Source organism: Nycticebus coucang, chromosome 19, assembly GCF_027406575.1.
Source record: "Nycticebus coucang isolate mNycCou1 chromosome 19, mNycCou1.pri, whole genome shotgun sequence".
NCBI lineage: Eukaryota > Metazoa > Chordata > Mammalia > Primates > Lorisidae > Nycticebus > Nycticebus coucang.
The window spans coordinates 46,923,307-46,946,177 of NC_069798.1; the positions used below are offsets into that span (position 1 = coordinate 46,923,307).

Below are 22,871 nucleotides of genomic sequence, written 5' to 3' on the forward strand. Positions count from 1 at the left end.
ATAAATCAATATGTGAAAAACACAAGAGTGGTTTGGCCAAAAAAGGTGGGACCTCTGGAAGCAGGAGCTTGAGTTGGGCTCTGTATAAAAGACCAGGAGTCAGGGAAAAGGAATGCTTAAGATAAAGGGTCTGTTAATTAGAGACAAAGTACCAGAGAGACTCAAGTGGTTAGTTGTGTATTTTGAGAACCTGCAGGCGGGTCTTGCATAGTCTATTGCATAGGCCTATTAAAAAGGGGAGGAGGCATGATGAGGCCTGTCTGATCTCCTTTTTCAACTAGAGCAACTAGTTTCAGGGATCCGCTTGGCCAAAAGAAGGTGTAGTCAGTCATTGGCTGAGGGGGGAGACTTAAGATTTTATTTTAGTTTACCGCTTACGTGCTCATTCTGCACAGGGCAGGCCTGGACTTTTCACTACCTAAGAGAATACGTCTGCGAGGCTTGGGGTGAGTGCAGCACGGTGAGCTGCAGGTTTTAAGCAAATATTTCAGCGTATCCTTGGAGCAGGAAGATGAAATAAGCGCGGAGGCTCATCTAGGTACTTGGTCAGATCATACCCATAGGAACTCTGACTCAAAGGCTTGCAGTGGTTAAAAGGTAGTAAGATTCATTCCAACCAAAGACTGAAGAAAAAAAAAACATATGCCTGAGTGAAAGCTCAGGAAGAACGCTTTTGTTTGAAAAACACTGCATAGAAAAGCAAAAGCAGAAGAGTACCGTTTTCGTTTTCCGGGCAGCCCGCTCTTGTTCCCCCAAACCCACCCTGGGTCACCGTCCCCGTCCTTCCTCGAGTACTGCAGAGGCCCGGGAGCGCGCTCGGTGCTGGGCCGGGTGGGCGCCACCGAGCGCGGACCTCCCGCACGTCCTAGAGCAGCCGCGCGGGACCCTGCCGGCGGCGCACTTCCGCCCGCGCGCGTCGCCGCCCCGCGGACGGCTGGGCCTGGGCCTGCGCCTCCCTCGGCTCCTGCCGCGGGCTCCGGGGAGAGGGTGAGTGGGGCAGGGTGCGCAGAAGGGGGGCGGGCGCGCTATCTCGGGATTCGCCGGCTCGACACGGCCCGGCGCGGAGGATCCAGGCCCCGGGAGTACCCGGAGCGAAAACGCGCCTCGTCGGCCGCCCCAGGCCGAAGCCTGGGTCGCCCGGGGCTGCTGCCGCCTCCGCCGTTGCCCACCCCGCTTTTGGGGAGGCTAACACCGTCTCGTCGGGGAGCCTGGCCTCTGGTCCTGGTTGTGCCTCGGCCACTCACTTTCTCTCTGGGCCACAGTTCTTTCAGCTCTAAAATGGAGGACGGTAGTATCTCGTGCGAACGCCGCAGGGTGATTGCAGGGCTGAAGCTGCCTGCTTGGAAACCTGGAGCACTGTTTCCAAACCCGGCAGCCATTAGGTCATCACCAGTAATTGCGATGTACAGCCGGGACCGAAACCACGGGCCCAGAGTGTGAAATGACAGTACTGTGATCACGACTGGAATATACTCTTCGTCGAAGGTGGATCATTCTTGAGAAAGCAAGCAGCTACGTTTTGGTTTTTTGGTCCAAGAAGACAGGGACCTAATCTGGTTTGCTCCCTTTTATTCCTAGTGTCTAAAATGATGCATGTCACAAAATATGCACCACTGATGAAATAAATTAATTTCTAATTACTCCCCGTCTTACTGGGAGGGTTTTGGTTGTATTTGGTTCGATTTTAAGCCTTTTATTGTGGAAACTTTCAATAATATACAAAAATGGTATACTGAACTCCGAATTCATGATCAGTCTTGTTTCATCTATTACCCTCATCCTGACTAGTATTTTAAAGCAAATCTGAAATGTACCATTTCATCCCTAAATACTTGTTTATGTTTATAAAGCACAATAACTCCTTTGTTAAACATCTAGCCATTATTTGTTTAATTAGCGTTTCATATTATCCTCTGCTATCCAGTAAGCAGTTACATTTCCCCAGTTGTCTCCCTCATTCCCCATCAGTTTGTCCAAGTCACAGCCCAGATTTCCACGTTAAATTTGTTGACGTCTTTTGAATTTCTTTTAAACTCTTTATCTCCTCTCTGTTTTTTCCCTTTGTATTTTACTTGAAGAATAAGTCGTTTGTCCTGTAAAGTTTCCACATCCAGGATTTTGCATTATCCATACCTCTGATGTCCTTTAATAAGCACGTATTTAAATCTACAACGCTTTTCAGGTTTCAGGTTCTACTTTTTAGCAAGAATACTTCATGGGTACTGTGTATTTCATACTGCATTACATCTGGAGTGAGATAAAATCTTGTCTTTCTTTGTGGACCTTTTTTGTACAAATAGCACCGCAGTGTAACCAAGTAATTGACCAGGGAATTACAGAAGGATGCCAGCTAATAACTGCAGAAGGAATGATAAAGTATCACCTTTTTTGGCAACCTCTAATGAAATAATGGATCCTGGCAATGATCTCTAGTGGCTGTTAACATCAGAAAAAGTGAGACAGCCAGACAATGCATGCCTCTTGATGGAAGCCCCTATACTACTTATCCAAGTATTCTTGGTGTAATGGGGTTGGGAGGCAGGTATAATTGAAACAAGATTCCCCATGAGTTGATAATTGCTGAAGCTCAGTGATGGGTATGTGGTGATGCATTATACTAATCTCTGTACTTCAGTATGTGTTTGAAGTTTTTAATAATAAGACATTTTTTAAAAGACTGGCCAGTTGACCAGAGAGTTGAGGTCAGTCTGATCCAATCAATTATAGTTCTCTGTTAGCCTTTCACTAAGTGGGTCTCAAATCTGACTTCATGTTAGAATCACGGGGAAGGCTTTTTTTCTCCTCCTTTTTAAATTTTTAATATTAAAACACATGTCTCACTTGCAGACTTTCCTATCTAATTGTTCTGGGATGGAGCCCAATCACTGATATGTTTTAAAAGCTCTCAGGGTTACATACCACACTGGTCTAGATCCATTATTTGTTTGGGATGGCAATGTGAATAGTATTCCTTCTGCATTTAGCTTTTGCAAATTTTAACTTTCTACATTCTGTTTATTCTCACCTTTCTTGCAAACTGTAATCCAATAGGGAAGCCTCTGCAAATTAAGTTTCTAAATTATCGAAGGAAGAGTTGATCTTGGAGGTGAAAATGTAGAGTAACACATAGAAAGGTAGCAATAACCCCAACCACGTCTTGTGTGTAGTAAAGAGACGTACCACCTTATACTTGAAAGTCGTGTGTGGGGGCCACTTTGATGGTGATGTGTAGTTAGAAAAACATGTTTGGCTTTATGACACTTTAAAAAAATCAGTATAAAAAATTAATATACATTTAATTAAATGGATGAAATGTTGCTTGTTGGAATCTAAGACCCAAAGATTTAAAAGAAAATTAATATTCCCCCCCTGATCTCCTGCCTATTCCTTTAATCACCCTTGAGATAACCAATATTAACAGTATGGACTGGGCCCCGTGGCCAATACCTATGATCCTAGCACTCAGAGGCTGAGGCAGATGGATTGCTTGAGTTTAGGAGCTCGAGACCAGCCATAGCAAGAGTGAGACCCTGTCTCTACTAAAAATAGAAAAATTAGCTGGGGGTCATGTTGGAGGGCACTTGTAGTCCCAGCTACTTGGGAGGCTCAGGCAAGAGAGTTTGTGTAAAGTAAAACACCACAGCCCTGTAGCCTGGGTAATAGAGTGAGACTCTCTCTCAAAAAACAAAAAATCACCAAAAACCAGTATGGTGTGTATCCTTCCATAACAGACTTTGTCTTATTATTATTTTTTTTTTGAAATTATTTATTTATTTTTTTAGTTTTGGCCAGGGCCAGGCTTGAACCTGCCGCCCCTGGTATATGGGACCTGTGCCCTACTCCTTGAGCCACAGGTGCCACCCCAGACTTTGTCTTATATAAATAAAGAAGTTTGGGGCATTATTGTTATAAAAGTGAGATCATACCATAGCTATCTATAACTTTTCTCACTGTCATCCCTCCAGGACACTAGTTACAGACTGACTCTTTATTAGCTGCAAATAAATAGTTAATAGAATAATAGTATGAACATAGAATAGCCAACCATTTCCTTGTTGACATATTCAGGTTGTTCACCTTAAAAGCACCACAATAAACATTATTGTACTTAGAGTCTTTAACTCTATAGGGTAGATTCCCAAAACTGGGACTGCTGGGTTAAAGTGCGTTAACAGCATTGTTATTGGTAATCTATCTCGCTATTTCCCCGAAGCGTAGCAGTTTGTACCTCCACCACCAGTAATTTTATGAGGGTACCTATTTGACTTCGTCCTGGTCAGCACCGGCTAGCATTGTTTCGTTGATATTTGCCAACTGATATGTGTAAAATGGTCTCTCTTTTTTCTTTAACTTGCATTCCACTACCTGGAGACTGAGCACTTTTATTTTTTATTTATTTACTTTTTATTTTTATGGATGTCTAATAGTTGTCTGCATACTTTTCATGTCTATTGGCCAGTTAGATTTCTTCCGTGATTCCTGTTATCCTTTGCCTATTTTTCTATTATGTCAGCAATTTTATTTTTTGAATGCATTGGAATAGACTTTTCTCTTAGGGACATTTAACCTTTTGTCATAAGGGATGCAAGCCATCCCTTATGGTGCTTTTGGTCCTTTGACTTTATAAGTCTTTTGATACATACAAGTTTTTATATAGTGAAAATGTCTGTTTTTTTTTTTTTTTTGTAGAGACAGAGTCGCACTTTATGGCCCTCAGTAGAGTGCCACGGCCCCACCCAGCTCACAGCAACCTCCAACTCCTGGGCTTAAGCGATTCTCTTGCCTCAGTCTCCTGAGTAGCTGGGACTACAGGCGCCCGCCACAACGCCCGGCTATTTTTTGGCTGCAGTTCCACAACGCCCGGCTATTTTTTGGCTGCAGTTCAGCCGGGGCCGGGTTTGAACCCACCACCCTCGGTATATGGGGCCGGGTTTGAACCCACCACCCTCGGTATATGGGGCCGGCGCCTTACCAACTGAGCCACAGGCGCTGCCCAGAAAATGTCTGTTTTTTTAAATTTCCAGGTTTCCTGTCTTGCCATTAGGGATTTCTCATCCTCAAAGTTAAACATGTACAAATTTTCCTAATGTTTTGAACATATTTTATTGAATTTTTGGCATTTAAATGTCAAACCCCTGTGGAATATATTTTTATTTACAATGCAAAGTGACCATCTTGCTTTGCTTTCTTCTGCAAGAATAGTCCAATTATGTTAGTGCTGTTCATTAAATAAACCACCTGCTTTATACTTTTGTTGTTTACTGTATTGATTCCCATATATATTTAGCTTATTTCTGGATTTTCCATTCCTTTTCTCTATTTTGTGCCAATATGATTCTGTTCTAATTACATTTGATTAATGTAGGAAAGGTGAATATCTAGAAAGGCAGGTCACTACTTAACTACTTTTTGTAATTTTCTTGCCCATTCTCAGACATGTTTTTTTCTTCCATGTGATTTTTGGATTGTTTTTGTTCTGAGAGAAATCCCACTGGAAATCTAATAGGATCTGCACCGAATACACTGACATTAATTTTGGAAGATGAACATTTCCATGACATCAAATCTTCCTATCAAGGAACAGAATGTGTCTCACCATTATAAGTTGGTTTATTTATTTATTGCTCTTGTGAATGGGATTTCCCTCCCATTTTTGTTGTCTGATGATTACTAAGGCTGAGAATAATTATTGAAACTTCTGTATGTTTATCTTATATTCAGCTCTGTGTCAGATTTTCTCATTACAGTAGTTTTTCTTAAAATTATTGTGTTTTCCTCCATGGTATCAATGTGGATAATCTGCAGTTAGGTTTCATTTCACTCTCATTTATTTTATTTAATACACATCTTCCATCATACTTCCAGAGGTATCAGATGTGGCAGAAAGAATGAAAGAAACAGTGCCAGGAGTTGGCAGAAATCTATACATTCAATAGTAGTTCCAAGTCCTAATCAGTCATGGACCCTGACATGTAGGAAGTGAGAAGTTTGCTCAGCATTTGGTAGGAAATATCAGCATTACTGTAGAGCAGTGATTTTCATTTTTTACTCTTTTTTTTTTTTAATCAAAACATAATTTAAGGGCGGCGCCTGTGGCTCAGTCAGTAAGGTGCCGGCCCCATATACCGAGGGTGGCGGGTTCAAACCCGGCCCCTGCCAAACTGCAACCAAAAAATAGCCGGGCGTTGTGGCGGGCGCCTGTAGTCCCAGCTACTCGGGAGGCTGAGGCAAGAGAATCGCTTACGCCCAGGAGTTGGAGGTTGCTGTGAGCTGTGTGATGCCATGGCACTCTACCGAGGGCCATAAAGTGAGACTCTGTCTCTACAAAAAAACAACAACATAATTTAAGTGTGCTGTGGAAGTTTAACTATAGGATCAAGTGTGCTGTGAGATAAAAAGGGTTGAAAAACACAGCTGTAGAGTATATACAGCATTCTTGTTACTTATGGATCATTCAGAGAAAGGGCTGATCACCATGGGCACCAGGGACACCATTTGATAAGCATAATTAAATACCATCTCTTGACCAGAATCTCAACTAGAATTATTGTTGTTATTGTTTAGTGTTTATTAGTTTTTTTAAAAGTTTATTTATTTTTGAGACAGAGTTTCATTATGTCGCCCTCAGTAGATTGCTGTGTTACAGCTCACAGCAACCTCCAACTCTTGGGCTTCAGCGATTCTCTTACCTCAGCCTCCATAGTAGCTGGGACTACAGGCACCCGCCACAACACCTGGCCGTTTTTGTTTTGTTGTTGCAGTTGTCATTGTTTAGCTGGCCCAGGCCAGATTCTAACCAGAAGGACTTAAAAAGAATAAGTGGAAAGTAAAGAGTTCCCTATACCCTTTCATCCCTCAACAACCCCCCTGCCACCAGTTTCCCCATGTTGACATCTTGGTTAATTACATACACTTGTTGCAGTTGATACACTATTAATAACTAAGGTTTACATTAGAGTTCATTAGCTTTTATTTATTTATTTATTTTTATTTTTATTTTTTCTGCAGTTTTTGGCCGGGGCTGGGTTTGAACCCACCACCATTGCACATTCTGTGTACATTTGGCCAGAGTATACTGACATGTGTCTGTCCTCACTATATCACATGGAATAGTTTCACTGCCCTAAAAGTCCCCTGTGCTCCACCCATTCTTTTTTCCCTCGCCCCCATATCACTGGCAAACACTGATCTTTTTACTCCACAGCCTGTCTTTTTGAGAACATCATATAGTTGGAATTTAGCTATAGTTTTTATAATAATTGACTGGGTTTAGCCCTTTTTATTTGTGTATATAGGCACTTGCACAAAGTGTGGTAGTTTATAATTTTAGCTGATTAAGATTTATTAAAATGTTACTTTGGATCTGTGTGGAAAACTATTAGAAAATAGGTATCCAGGCTTGGCGCCTGTGGCTCAAGCAGCTAAGGTGCCAGCCACATACACCTGAGCTGGCGGGTTCGAATCCAGCCTGGGCCCGCCAAACAACAATGATGGCTGCAACCAAAAAATAGGCGTTGTGGTGGGCATCTGAAGTCCCAGCTACTTGGGAGGCAGAGGCAGGAGAATCCCTTGAGCCCAGGAACTGGAAGTTGCTGTGAGCTGTGGATGCCACAGCACTCTACCCCGTGTTACAGCTTGAGGCTCTGTCTCCAAAAAAAAAAAGAGAGAGAAAATAGGAATCCAGACTGTTGTGAATAAACAAAAAATAATAGTAAAGCTCATAGGGACGTGTTTTGTGTTTAGTGATAGGAAATAATTCCCAGGTGATCTTTCTGTTGCAGGGTGGAAGATGTCTATGGATGTGACATTCCTGGGAACGGGTGCCGCGTACCCATCTCCAACCCGGGGTGCCTCTGCTGTGGTCCTTCGGTGTGAGGGCGAGTGCTGGCTCTTTGACTGTGGGGAAGGAACACAGACACAGCTTATGAAAAGCCAACTTAAAGCAGGTTAGTGTGCCTTCAGCTCTCTCACGAAGATTGTCTTTGGGCTGCTTTATTTTCTTGGCTTTCTTTGGGTCTTTTGTTCAGAAACAGTTATATCCCACTTCAGTGCTACAGCTCTGGGAGACTTGAAAAGCCTTCGGGCATCTGGCCATTCCCACCAAACTTCATTACCTTATTTATTTGCTTTTCATTCATCCTGGAAATGTTGAAAGCAAGGATTTACGTAGACTTGGCGGGTGGAGGATGGAGTGGGACACATCAGGCATGTAAGATAGACACTGCCCAGCAAAGGAGCAGCGTACATGGTTATTTTCATCAGAAGATGGTTGTCGTGAGGGCATGCAAAGGGTGGCGAATGTTCAGAGGAGTGAGATGCACATTTCCACTTGGGTTTTCAGGGTAAGCATCACAGAGAGGTTCTTGTGAGTTGTTTAAAGGCATTCCCTGGGCTGGGGAAAAGAAGGGTATTATGGTCAGAGAGAAATGAGTAAGCAGAAGCTGGCATCTGGGATCCAGAAGACTCTAATGATGAAAAGCCTCAGTCCTGAGTCACACAGACCTGGGTTTCAGTTTCAGTCATGTCTTTGGCTTGTGCCCTTAGCACAAACTTTACTTTCCTCATCTCGAAATGGGAATAAAAACTCTATGTAGAAAGAATGTCATGGCTGGGTGCAGTGGCTCACACCTATAATCCTAGCAGTCTGGGAGGGCGAGGAAGAAGGATAACTTGAGGCCAGTAGTTCAAGACTAGCCTAAGCTAGAGTAAGATCCTATCACTACAAGAAATAGAAAAATTGGGCGGCGCCTGTGGCTCAAGGAGTAGGGTGCCGGTCCCTTATGCCGGAGGTGGCAGGTTCAAACCCAGCCCCGGGCAAAAACCACCAAAAAAAAAAAAAAAAATAGAAAAATTAGCCAGGTGTGGTGACACACACCTGCAGTCCCAGCTGCTCGGGAGGCTGATGGAGGAGGACAGCTGGAGGCTAGGAGTTTGAGGTCTTAGTGAGGTATGAGGAAGCTACTACCCTCTAGCCTCTAGACCAGGGTGACAAAGTGAGACCCTGTCTGGAAGAAAGGAAGCAAGGAAGGGAGGGAGGGAAGGAAGGAAGGGAGGAAAAGGATGATGTGAAAATTATATCTAATAATTTTTTTCCTGCACTGTTGCCCCATTTTCTTTGGTTAAGTCTTAGTTCAAATGGCATTTCCTTAGAGGCTTTTCCTGAATCTCCTGGGTTCCTCCCTCAATCCACTCATTCTTTTACTTCCTCCTATTTTTATTGACTTCTTAGTATCATCAGTGTCTGGAATTATGCTATTTAAGTCATTTACTTCTGTATTCTCTATCTCCCTGTTCTATAAAGTAAGTTCAGTGACCATTTATGTACCCAGTAGATGTTAGCAAAGGTCTGTTCAGTTAGTGAATAGAGAAGACATTTAGCGGCTTAGTATAGTGCCTCTCACTTACTAGATCTCCATAAATAGTAGTTACTGAAATCATTATTCTTACCCTTCATCATGGTACATGGCACTTGACAACTAAAGGAAGGATAAGGCTGGGCGTGGTGGCTCACACCTATAATCCTAGCATTCTAGGAGGCCAAGGAGGGCAGATTGCTTGAGCTCATGAGTTCAAGACCAGCCTGAGCAAAAACAAGACCTCATCTCTACTAAAAATAGAAAAACTGAGGCAAGAGGATCGCTTGAGCCCAAGAGTTGGAGGTTGCTGTGAGCTATGACACCACGGCACTCTACCCAGGGTGACAGCTTGAGACTCTGTCTCAAAAATATAAAGTAAGGGAGAGAAGGTAGAAGGAAGGAAGGATACTTCTAGTGTCCAAGGATTTCTTGATCTAGTGATGGAAACTGACACAAAACAGACAGTCTTCAACACGTGATTTGGTAAGGAGAACATTGGAGGTGTTTTCTAAATACTTTTGGAGCACCAGGGAGAGGGACGCTAACTGTGCTAGGCATTAAAAGAAAGCATTTCAGAGATGGTAACCGTTGAGCCAGGATCTAAGAGATAAATAGAAGTTTTGTGGGGAGAAAAGTAGGGATGGACATTCAAGGAGAGACAAGAAACAAGTGAGGCAGTTCCCAGGAAAGAATGGCACGTTTGGGGAACACCAAGTACTTGGCTAGGCTGGATGGGACTACGAATGCTGAAAAGGAATGTCCTGTGTGGCATAGTAAGGTGTTGGAACCTTATTATTCTACTGGCATTAAGGAACCATTGAATGTTTTTTTTTTTTTTTTTTTTTTTTTTGTAGAGACAGAGTTTCACTTTATTGCCCTCGGTAGAGTGCCGTGGTGTCACACAGCTCACAGCAACCTCTAACTCCTGGGCTTAGGCGATTCTCCTGCCTCAGCCTCCCGAGCAGCTGGGACTACAGGCGCCCGCCATAACGCCCAGCTATTTTTTTGTTGCAGTTTGGCCGGGGCTGGGTTTGAACCCGCCACCCTCGGTATATGGGGCCGGCGCCCTGCTCATTGAGCCACAGGCGCCGCCCCGGAACCATTGAATGTTTTTAAGAAGGAGAATGATATGATCTGATTTGTGTTTTAGGACAGAGTTTTCTGATGGCACATGTATTGGGAGAGGGAGTAGCACCAAGGAGATGAGTTCCAAGGCAGTGCAATTCATTAGAGAGAGAGTGAGAGAGAGAGAATATGAATGAGGATGTCGAAGCAGGAAATAGTGATAGGGATGGAGATGAGATACTCAGTTTAAGAAGTACTTGGAGCACCCCCCCCTTCCCTGTGGTGACTAATTGAATATCTAGTGTGTGAGGAAGTGAAGAATTATTACAAATTTCCAATGGTGATATCCTGGACCTAGGTAGGGAGTGACCTTAGCACAAACTTTACTTTCCTCATCTTGAAAATGGGAATAAGAATTCTATGTAGAAAGAATGTTGTGGCTGGGTGTTAGGAAAAGAGTGGTTGGAGGAAGGAGCTAATGCATATTGTTTGGGACATGTGGCTTTTAAGTATACACACAGTTTACCCTTAAATATATACAGCCTGTGTTGAAACCCTAAAGTAAGTCAGGCACTATGCTTTACTTTCTTGAATTACACAGGGATTCTTATCATGTGAGCCTGCAGGGAAGCACGGGCCAGAGTAGAGGCTGTGATATTTAACATTTTAAACACCAGCTGTTGAGGTAGCAGGGTGACCAAAATAGAAACAAGAAATTGGTTTTTTTTTTTTTTTGGTTTTTGGCCGGGGCTAGGTTTGAACCCGCCACCTCTGGCATATGGGACCGGCGCCCTACTCCTTGAGCCACAGGCGCTGCCCAGAAACAAGAAATTGTTAAGCGTGAGTACCAGAGGTTTGGGTATGGAGATAGGTCTACTTTTTATTTACTTAACCTGTCCCAGTTATCTAATACCATATAACAGATTATCAATTGAGCAGTTTATTTTATTTTATTTATTTATTTATTTATTTTTTGAGACAGAGTATCACTTTGTCACACTTGGTAGAGTGCTGGTGTCATAACTCACAGCAACCTCAAAGTCTTAGGCTCAAGTGATCCTCTTGCCTCAGCCTCCCAAGTAGCTGGGACTATAGGTGCCCACCATAATGCTTGGCTATTTTTAGAGATGGATCTTAGTCAGGATCTATCCTGACTCAGGATGGTCTTGAACTGGTGAGCTCAGACAATCCACCCTCTTCAGCATCCCAGAGTATTAGGATTATAGGCTTGAGCCGCTGTACCTGGCCTTATTTACATTTATTATCTCATAGCTTTTGTTGGTTATAGGGAGTTAGGGCTTGTCTTAGCTGGGCTCTGTGCTTCAGGGCCTCACTGGGCTGCACCCAGGTGTTGGCTAGGGTTACACTCTCATCAGAACCTCAACTGGGGAAGATTCTGCTTCTAAGCTCATCCTGGTAGTTGGCAGAATGCTTTGGTACGACAGCCTGCTCTGGACTCCTGGAGGTCTTTGCCATGTGGGTTTCTGTTTCATGGTGCCTTGCTTCCTTATAGCCAACAAGGCAGAAAGACGTTAGAGTAGCGGTTCTCAACCTATGGGTCGCAACCCACAGGAACTGTATTAAAGGGCCGCAGCATTAGGAAGGTTGAGAACCACTGCTCTAGAGCAGGTCTATTAGCAAGATGGAGTCTTATACACTGTAATATAATCACATTGCATCCCTGTGCCTTGTTTTACTAGTTAGAAGCAAGTCAGAAGTCCTAGCCACACTCATCTGGAGGGGATTATAAGACATGAAAACCAGGAGGTGGGAGTCATGGAAACCACCTCAAGTCTCTCCATAACAAAATATTGTGTATTTTATACCTCCTTTATATATGTTTTAAATAAAAAATTAGAAAAGCTAATTTGGCAACAAAAACAAAATGCCCAAGGAAACCTTTCGTTACTACATTTCTGTTGCTTTATGAAAAAAAAATTCCTGCCCTCAGTGAGGAATGTAGGATGAGAATCTCAAAGCATTATCTATGATTCAAATGCCTCCAGACTCAAACTCAAGTGCAGCATGGTACTCCTCGGTACTCCTGGGTTCTCTTCACAACCTGTTATGTCCCTATTCTTATTTGATTCATTACTTCTTCCTAGAGTAATATGTTTTATTGGTTTCATAAGAAGTTTCTATTTATTAAACATACTTCTTTCAAGCTCCTATGGTCCTAATTAATATGCAAATATCTGATTAACAAATGCAGGTTTGACATCTCCATTTCTTGCATAATTTTAAAGATCGAGCTTTCAGCCTTCTTTTTCTCCTCGAAAATGCTAATGAAATGATTGTTAAAAGTATTACAAAAGCATAATTTTAAAATGATTATTAAAAGTATATGTATGTATATACACTCACTGTAAAAGTTGAAACGAAACAAAAAAGTTATAAATAAGGAAAGTTCAAGCTTCCCTCCCCCCCAGATCAATACATTTTCTATACATATACATATGGTAAAAGTATGGGAGGTGTAGTTATGCATAAACAGAATCACACTTCTCTTGGCATAACCTGCTTTTTTTTCTTTTTGTTTTTTTTTTTGAGACAAGCTGTTGCCCTGGGTAGAGTGCCATGGTGTCACAGCTCACAGCAACCTCCAACTCTTGGGCTTAAGTGATTCTTTTGCTTTGGCCTCTCAAGTAGCTGGGACTACAGGTGCTTGCCACAACGTCTGGCTATTTTTTGGTTGTAGTTGTCATTGTTGTTTGGTGGGCCCCGAGCTGGATTCAAACCCTCTAGCTCTGGTGTATGTGGCTTGAGCTACAGGCGCTGAGCCAACCTGCCTTTTTTTCAACTGAAGACTATATACAGATAATATATTGAAGATTTTGTCCTATGGCAGTAAATGTATCTGTATCATTTTTTTAATTCCACTAATTATTTTTTTTATTAACTCATAGCTGTGTACATTAATGCAATCAAGGGGTACAGTGTGCTGGCTTTATATACCATTTGAAATATTTTCATCAAACTGGTTAACATAGCCTTCACCACAGTTTCTTAAGACATTTATACTCTACACTTAGTAAATTTAACATGTACCCTTGTAAAATGCACCATAGGTGTGTTCCCACCAATTACCCTCCCTCCACCCATCCTCCCCCCTCCACGAATTATTTTTTAAGAGAGGGTTTTACTCTGTCTCCCAGGCTAGAGTATAGTGGTGCCATCCGAGCTCAGTGTAACATCAAACCCATGGGCTCCAGTAATCCTCCCACATCACTCTCTCAAAGTGCTAGGATTGCTGGTGTGAGCTACCATACTCTAAAATGTCTTATCATTTTTAGAGTATGCTTATTATTCTACTCCTCTGTGGATGACATATTCCCCGGTGACTTCCTTGTTCTCGAGTGAAAGAGAACTCATGTGTTTTCCTCTCTTCATTTGATAGCTTCCTCATTACCTTTTTTTTTTTTGGTTTTTGGCCGGGGCTGGGTTTGAACCTGCCACCTCCGGCATATGGGACTGGCGCCCTACCCCTTGAGCCACAGGCGCCGCCCTCATTACCTTTGATAATTATGTTTATCATTTCTTCTCTGAAATCAAATTTCTTGAAAAATGAAATTTTGTTTTCTTGAAACTGTGGTAACTATGGGAAGCAGTCCTTCTCTTAATTTGCCTCACTTGCTTTGAGTTCCAGGTTGTTTTGGTGTTCAGTTTGGCTCTGCTTTGGAGTAGATAGGGAAAAGACCCACAAAGTCTGATGTTGGCAGTTTTGAGGCCAGTGGGGGAATCTGGACTCAATGACTGCTGTCGTTCTTTTGTTTGCAGAGAACCTCAGGTCACACTTGGAGGTGGCTTGGCAGCCTAGACAGGAATGGGGTTGGGAGTGGGACGGAGGGGAAGGTGGAAGTGAAAGGATTCTGGAAGTCTAAAAACAAAAAAACAAGGATTAAACAGAACAGAAAAGGAGCATATTGAGGGAACTTCTGGAGTGCCTCCTGGGGATCCTCAAGGTCCAAAATCAGCCTCTGCGTAGACTCTTGTTCTCTGATGCTGGGCCCTAGGCTTGGTGTCATCATTCTGGGAAGACTCGCTTGGAGAGCGCTTAATGTCATAGGATGAATCATATTAATAAACTTTTCTTGTTTTTTTATGGTATCGAACAGTTCCTGGACACTTACGGTATCAAATGTCTAGAATAAGTAGGCCTTGAGCAAAGAACCAGAAACCTCTGTTACACTGTTAGTGTGTTAAATATGATGGTGACTTTTGAAATGCTGTGTGCTGGGCGGTACCTGTGGCTCAAAGGAGTAGGGCACCAGCCCCATATGCCAGAGGTGGCAGGTTCAAACCCAGCCCTGGCCAAAAACTGCAAAAAAAAAAAAGAAATGCTGTGTGCTACATCTCAGAAAATGCTGACTTGGCACCTGCCACATACCAACAGTGAATATTGTCTAAATCAAGTTATAACCTAAGCCAAGATGCACTGAAAAGGCTGTTGTGTTAGTTCAGACTGAAAGGAAGAGAAGGGCTTAGCACCCTTGCATGATACCTAGCCCATCTGCCCTGCAGTCTGCAGCCTGGCGTCTGCTGCCTACCTTCTCCCCTGTCAGTTTTCATGTGGTTCCTCTTCTGCCTCTCTTTCCTCTCCCTTCCTCATCTTCCATCCTTTCTTTTTCTCTGTCTCCTTCAAGCTCACCCAGACAAGCGGGGTCTGCCTTGATTGGTTAATCCCTGTCCATTGTAGGGAATCCTTAAAAGGCAGTTTGGGGTTCACGCAATTGTCTAGTCATTTGCAAACAGTGGAACATTTTATTTTGCTGAAGGTTCACGTTTACTGTTCTCCGAAGCAGCAGTAGGGGGCAATGTAGCTGCTAAATGCTCTTGATACTTAAGGCCTGTTTAACTATGTGAAATATTTTAGTATACTTATATATTTCACTTTTTTTTTTTTTTGTAGAGACAGAGTCTCACTGTACCGCCCTTGGATAGAGTGCTGTGGCGTCACATGGCTCACAGCAACCTCTAACTCTTGGGCTTACATGATTCTCTTGCCTCAGCCTCCCAAGCAGCTGGGACTACAGGCGCCCGCCACAACGCCCGGCTATTTTTTTTTTTTTTTTTTGTTACAGTTTGGCCGGGGCTGGGTTTGAACCCGCCACCCTCGGCATATGGGGCCGGCGCCCTACTCACAGAGCCACAGGCGCCGCCCTATATTTCACTTTTTTAAGTGACAGGATATATAGGAAAATACTCTGAAAACTAAAACTATGTAATTTGAAGAGTTTTATGAAAAAATTATATATTACAAAAATCATCCAGTGAAATAAAGCCTGTCTTTTTTGCTTCTGGAATCATGTAACGAAACAACAAATAAGTTTGTGGTGGTGAGAAGAACTTTTAAATTCAGTTTACTATTTTTTATGTAAATTTTTTATGTAAATTTTTATGCTTGTTTCAAATAGCTTTGTAAGGGTTTTATTTCTGAAAATTTCCAAGTGTATTTCTCTGTCTCAATCAAAAGGGAGAATTACCAAGATCTTCATCACTCATCTTCATGGAGACCATTTCTTTGGCCTTCCTGGGCTCCTCTGCACAATTAGCCTGCAAAGCAGCTCTGTGGTCGCCAAACAGCCTATTGAAATCTATGGCCCTATCGGGCTTCGGGACTTTATCTGGCGAACCATGGAACTCTCCCACACGGAGCTGGTCTTCCCTTATGTGGTCCATGAGCTGGTGCCTACAGCGGATCAGTGCCCTACTGAAGAACTAAAGGAATTTGCACGTGTGAATGTAGCAGAAAGCCCTCCTAAAGAGGGACAAGGAAGAACTATCCTGTTAGACTCAGAGGAAAACTCATACCTTCTGGTTGATGATGAACAGTTTGTTGTGAAAGCATTTCGCCTCTTTCACAGAATTCCCTCCTTTGGGTTTTCAGTTATGGAAAAGAAACGCCCAGGTAAACTCAACGCACAGAAACTAAAAGACCTTGGTGAGTTTTTTTTTTTTCTTCTCATCAGTCAGGCTATTGTTTTTTATTTGTTTGTTTTTAACAGCTCATGACATGTAAAATTAGGCTATTGTTAACTGAAGCTATTGGAAATGGCACAGTATCTCAGAACTAAAACTGAGTACATTTTCTGTACTTCCTTTGCCCTAAGTTTCCTTATTAAGGAAAATAGATGAGGCCAAAAAATACTACTCAGAGCAAAATCAAATATTTATTTGAATCCTTTTCTCTTAACTACCTCAGATCCACATTCATAGTCTGTTTTATGTTCAGCTTACACTGTCTTGGTTGGCAAGATGGTTTGGGTGGTAGTAGAGGTTGTTTTGGATCCAGGTTTTATTTTTTCATGTCTTCCTTTTGATACATTTGTGACATCTTTGTTCTTCAAATTTTTGCCACATTTCTTTTTTTTTTTTTTTTTTGTAGAGACAGAGTCTCACTTTATGGCCCTCGGTAGAGTGCTGTGGCCTCACACAGCTCACAGCAACCTCCAACTCCTGGGCTTAAGCGATTCTCCTGCCTCAGCCTCCCGAGTAGCTGGGACTACAGGCACCCGCCACAACGCCCGGCTATTTTTTGGTTGCAGTTTGGCCGGGGCCGGGTTTGAACCCGCCACCCTCGGTATATGGGGCCGGGGCCTTACCGACTGAGCCACAGGCGCCGCCCTGCCACATTTCTTAACAACTGCTACCAACTACTTTTGGGGTTCCTTCTCTATCTTCTTTGCCTACTCATTCAGCCTTGACTAAGATAATTGGGTATTCAGAACATTATGTCTCAACTACTTCTACATGCCAGAGTTCAGCACAGTTGAAAGCAAGCATTCCACCTGAGGTTCACACCTCCTGCGTGCATGAGGAGGTCTTCAGCCCCTCTTGCAAGGCAGGGTACAGGTGCCTTCGACTTCCCGTGTCACCACCTTCCTTGGCACAGAGTGGCAGTGCCTGTAAAAGGTGTGGTAGCCGGGAGTTGCTCTGAACCTACTCTGCTTTGAGGGGCCGCGAGATAAAAAAGAAAAAAGGGAGAAAAAAAGCACAGTGGTGTTTTTTTAATGTTCTTTTTTAAATTTACTCAATCTCAATTAAATTAAATGCTCAAATAAAACAAAATGCTAGATAAAGAGGAAATGTGAGTTAAGCCAAGGGTATTTTTATACTATAATATTTGGAAACTTTAAAATGTGATCTGTGTTGGATTTGTTGATCTCATTATACTTGTTTGCAAGTATTGTCCAGAGAGATGTTATTCTGGGTTAATATGAGACTTAAGCCCAGTTTGGTAAATGTGGAACTGCCTCTCTCTACCAAGAAGATTGATCATGTACGATTGCCTGAAATGCTCCTTGATCTTGTAGTCCAAATAATCCTGACAATTTTTTTCTTCTTTTAAAAATTTCTGATTAATAATAAAACAAATTTCCAATTAGTAATATAAAGTTATTATGATTAGGTTACATTGTGTCAGTTTGTCAGGTTAAAATCCAACTTGTAGTTGAGTCCTAACAATTTTTTTATTAAATTAGTTGATAGGTGCCTTTTTTTGATTAAGCATTAATCATATCATTATTTATAAGTGATCTCTAAGGTTGGGCCTGATGGCTCACACTTGCAATTCTAACACTTTAGGAGGCCAAGGTGGATAGATTGTCTTAGCTCAGGAATTCCAGACCAGCCTGAGCAAGAGCGAGACCTTGTCTCTAAAAAAATAAAATAGCCAGATGTTGTGCTGGACACCTGTTGTCCTAGCTGCTCAAGAGGATCCCTTGAGCCCAAGACTTTGAAGTTGCTGAGCTATGGATACCACAGCTGGTAGCCATAGCTTGTTGTACTGAGGGCAACACAGTGAGACTAGGTCTCAAAAAAAAAAATAAAAGTACTCTTGGGTGGCGCCTGTAGCTCAGTGGGTAGGGCGCCGGCCCCATATACTGAGGGTGGTGGGTTTGAACCCGGCAGTGGCCAGCTAAAATGGCAGTGGCAACTGCAACAAAAATAGCTGGGCGTTGTGGCGGGTGCCTATAGTCCTGGCTACTCAGGAGGCTGAGGCAAAGGAATTGCTTAAGCCCAAGAGTTGGAGGTTGCTGTGAGCTGTGACGTAACAGCACTCTACCGAGGGTGACAGAATGAGACTCTGTCTCAAAAAAATAAATAAATAAAAGTACTCTAATTTTACCCAAAGGTGAGTTTATTTAAATAAAACACTCCACAAAATGTTATTTCCATGCACAGAAGAGAAGCAAGGTGGTAATGTTGATTATATAATGCTTTAGGAGTTCAAAAATAATCTGACATATATGCATAGGAAATGTTTTAAGTATTAAAGCATTGCTAATATCACTCAACACAGAACTTTAAAAAATGTATAAATATTCTAGTTTTCCATGAGTAGTAAAACATAACAATTATGAAAAGAATTGGATGCTTTTTCAGTTAGCTATTTGCCATTCTGTTAAAATAGACTCTTAACTGGTCACACATTGCATTCCCATGATATAATGTTATCTTCCTTCATCATTAGGTGTTCCACCAGGTCCTGCCTATGGGAAACTGAAAAATGGAATTTCTGTTGTTCTGGAAAATGGGGTGACAGTTTTTCCTGAAGATGTCTTAAAAAAGCCTATCGTTGGAAGAAAAATCTGCATATTGGGTGACTGTTCTGGGGTTGTGGGTGATGGAGGAGTGAAGCTGTGCTTTGAAGCAGATCTATTGATCCATGAAGCGACCTTGGATGATGCCCAGATGGACAAAGCAAAGGAGCATGGCCACAGCACACCACAGATGGCAGCAACATTTGCAAAGTTGTGCCAGGCAAAGAGGCTGGTTCTGACTCACTTCAGTCAGAGGTACAAACCAGTTGCCTTGGCCAGAGAAGGAGAAACAGATGGCATTGCAGAACTGAAAAAGCAAGCCGAGTCGGTGTTAGATCTCCAAGAAGTGACTCTAGCAGAAGATTTTATGGTGCTTGGCATTCCGATTAAGAAGTAAAACCATGTTCCTGAATGCATATTGACATGTCTATGAACTGGACCCGTAGTCAAGTTTTTACTTTTTGGTTTTAGCCTGAAATTATTTGGGCCCTAATCATCCTTAAAAGGATGGAACTGCATTGCTGAAATGACTCAGTAGTTAGAGGGAGCAAGATTTTTGATAATAAATCATTTTTAAAAGAACAAAACCCCAGCATTCTTCTTAAAGTCCAAATTTGACAAAAATCATAGACTATTCAAGTGTACTTGTCATTTTGTGCTACTGCCACAAACATAAGCAATCCTCAGCTTAGCTGCCAGCTTTATTGCTGTTGTCCATCAAGTACACAGAGCCTGCTCATGTTGGCTGAAAATGGTATTTTGTCAGTTTGTGTTGAATCTGTTTGTGTTACTGACAGGAAAAGGGGAAATGTAACAAGATGTTGGATACGCAGGATTGACAATAGCACGACCATAGCTTTGCTGGAATACTGAATGTAGGATTGTAGGATTGGGCTAAATGTTTGTCTTAGGTTTTTTTTTTTTTTTTTTTTTTTTTTTTGAGACAGAGTCTCAATGGCATCACAGCTCACAGCAACTTCAAACTCTTGGGCTTAAGCTGTTCTCTTGCTGCAGCCTCCCAAGTAGCTGGGACTATCGGCGCCTGGGTATTTTTTGATTGTGGTCGTCATTATTGTTTTGCAGGCCCGGGCTGGGCTCGAACCCGCCAGTCTTGGTATATGTGGCTGGTGCTTTGTATTTTATTGAACTTTCTGGTTTGCTCAACGATTCTCAGTTGGAGTGCTACTGCTCCCCTAGAAAGAGTTTTGAAATTATGGGGATGTTTTCTTGTCACAGTGACTTGGGGACTGGTGATGCTGGCACTACGACTGGGTTTAGTCAGCAGGGGTCAGGGTGCTAGATGTCCTACAAAGTTTGAGTCAGTCCTATACAATAAAAAATCATCTTACCCCAAAATACAAATTGCAGGCCCGCTGAGATACACAGCAAATTAAAACTTACTCTCGAATGTGAATACGCTTTACTGAAATTAGTGACATAATAATTTGAATTACTAGGTAAGTAAACCCTAAAACATGAATATTTTGTAATTGAAATGTCATATCAAATATCCATTTGAAAGAAGTGAGCCATGAAGTGACGCTAGTGAATCTGAAATAGAGATGGTATCTATTAAATGGAGGTTTAATTTACACATCCCTATCAATAAATCTTTGAGCACAACTTAATAAATGTTCATTCTAGAATAGCTCTTCCTTCTGAGCTGCCTTCCACCTCCCTTCTGTCTGCCATGATATATTTCTGACCCACTTGCCCAACAATATTTCCCAAAACCTGTTCCAGGGGAAGCTAGTCTTGACTGCCGATTCATTCAAAAAGGCTCCCTAATCAAATCAGCTTGGGAAGCCCTTTATGCTGTCCATCTCTCTGGGAGTGGTCTAGTGCCCATCAACATACTAGAAACAGTATTAGCATTGCTTTGAATGCTCATTTCTTTGGTGTCAGAAAGACCTGATATCATAGTCCCAGTTTATACCTTATGGTGGTACCTCTTTCTGTGTGTTCTGGAGCAGGTTCCTTAATTTCTCTGAGTTTCTTCAGCTTGTCCATTTTTTTTTTTTTTTTTTTTTTTTTGTAGAGACAGAGTCTCACTTTATGGCCCTCGGTAGAGTGCCGTGGCCTCACACAGCTCACAGCAACCTCCAACTCCTGGGCTTAAGCGATTCTCCTGCCTCAGCCTCCCGAGCAGCTGGGAGCTTGTCCATTTTTAAAAAGGAAAATAATAAGACCTACTTCATAGGATTGTTGCAAAGGTTAAATGAGATAATGCGTATTAAGAATGAGGCATATTGCTTAAAGGTCTGAGACCCCTGCAGTATAGAAGCTTGTCTGCTCTATTGAACCCCTTTCTCAGTCCTATTTCACCTGATACTATCAATTAACATCCAAGAACCTAGAGAGTTGTAAAGGACAAACATTTCCATAGTGTGTATTATAAATGACTTTGGGTTCTGGGGTTTCTCTGGTCAAAATTTTGATTTCTGGTTGTTTGTGGAGACTCTAAAGTAGCAGTGATCAAGACAGGTCTAATTGCTTATGATCCTGATGCAGTCTCTAGAGTGGTCTGATTCTGTCTAACTCTGGACTTTGCCCAGAAGTGCCAAAGTATGATCAGGCTTCAAGTGTGTCTTGGTTTCCAAACTCAATGAACTCGACACCTACTATGCCCAAACCTATGTAAGAGGCTAGGACTCTAGCGCAGGACTAGAATGGCTAGGACTAGCATCTCTACTGCATGGCGCCCTTGGGGGTAGAACTATGTCTTAGAAATACCTGCGTATAGTAAGCACTCAAATATTTTTTTCAATGAAATGAAGCCTTGGCTGGGTGCAGTGGCTTTCGCCTATAATCCTAGCACTCTGGAAGGCCAAGGCGGGTGGATTGCTTGAGCTCACGAGTTGAAGACCAGCCTGAGCGAAAAAAAAAAGAGAGACCCCTGTCTCTACTAAAAATAGAAAAACTGAGGCAAGAGGATCGCTTGAGCCCAAGAGTTGGAGGTTGCTGTGAGCTATGACACCACGGCACTCTACCCAGGGCGATAGCTTGAGACTCTGTCTCAAAAAAAAAAAAAAAAGGAAGCCTTGATAACATGAGTACACAAACTTTAGGACATATTTCTATGTCCATGGTATATCTCTGACTCACTTGCCCCACAATATTCTAAAATGTGTTCCAGGGAAAGCTAGTTTTGACTACCAATTCATTCAAAAAGGCTTCCTATGTTTATCCCATTTCATTACTGAACTTGTCAAAAAAAAAAAAAAATTAAACCATAGTAGGCACCTGTAGTTCCAGCTACTTGAGAGGCTGAGGCAGTCAGATCATTGGAGCCCAGGAGTTTGAGGTTACACTGAGCTATGCCACCACTGTACTGTTGCTAGGGAAACAAAGTGAGGGGAACATGGAAATAAATTGATAGGTAGGGTCAAGTGTAGGATACCAGTCCATGGAGAGAACTTTTTCTAGACCCTCTTCCACCCTAGAATTTGTTTTCAATGACAGGAACATTCTAAGAATTTGTGGAGCTAGAATTAAAATGAAACTTTATTGGACTTCTCAGAACCTGTAATCTATTCATGGTTTTGACTCACAGAGAAGAGAGGGGATTGTAGTATCTATTGTGCCCCAAATTTGATCACTGAATCCTCTTTTTGCCAAGGAACATCTTGGGACATTAGAAATGCTGTTGTTCCTTATATGTCTCAAAATAATTCTATTTCTATTTTTTGCCACCATTTATTAAGGTTATGATTTCCCTATCTACACTTAGTATCATACTTTTTTTTTGTCCTAAACTGACTTTCAATTGTCAAGAATCCATAGATAACCTACTTACTTCAGATTAAAAAAACATGAACTTAGGGCCATGCCTGTGGCTCAAAGGGCTAGCACTCTGGCCCCATATGCCAGAGGTGGCAGGTTCAAACCCAGCTCTGGCCAAAATCTG

The 22,871-nt window shown here is 42.2% G+C and overlaps 1 protein-coding gene across 1 annotated transcript; it reads left to right on the plus strand.

Moving 5' to 3' along the window:
* The first annotated feature begins 874 nt into the window (after window positions 1-874).
* On the plus strand, window positions 875-19,546 carry ELAC1 (elaC ribonuclease Z 1). The gene is made up of 4 exons (XM_053572051.1): window positions 875-987; window positions 7,782-7,946; window positions 15,895-16,362; window positions 18,895-19,546. Exons 2-4 carry the CDS (start codon window positions 7,790-7,792, stop codon window positions 19,359-19,361), a joined length of 1,092 nt encoding a protein of 363 aa, XP_053428026.1. The 5' UTR covers window positions 875-987; window positions 7,782-7,789; the 3' UTR covers window positions 19,362-19,546.
* The last annotated feature ends 3,325 nt before the right edge of the window (window positions 19,547-22,871 follow it).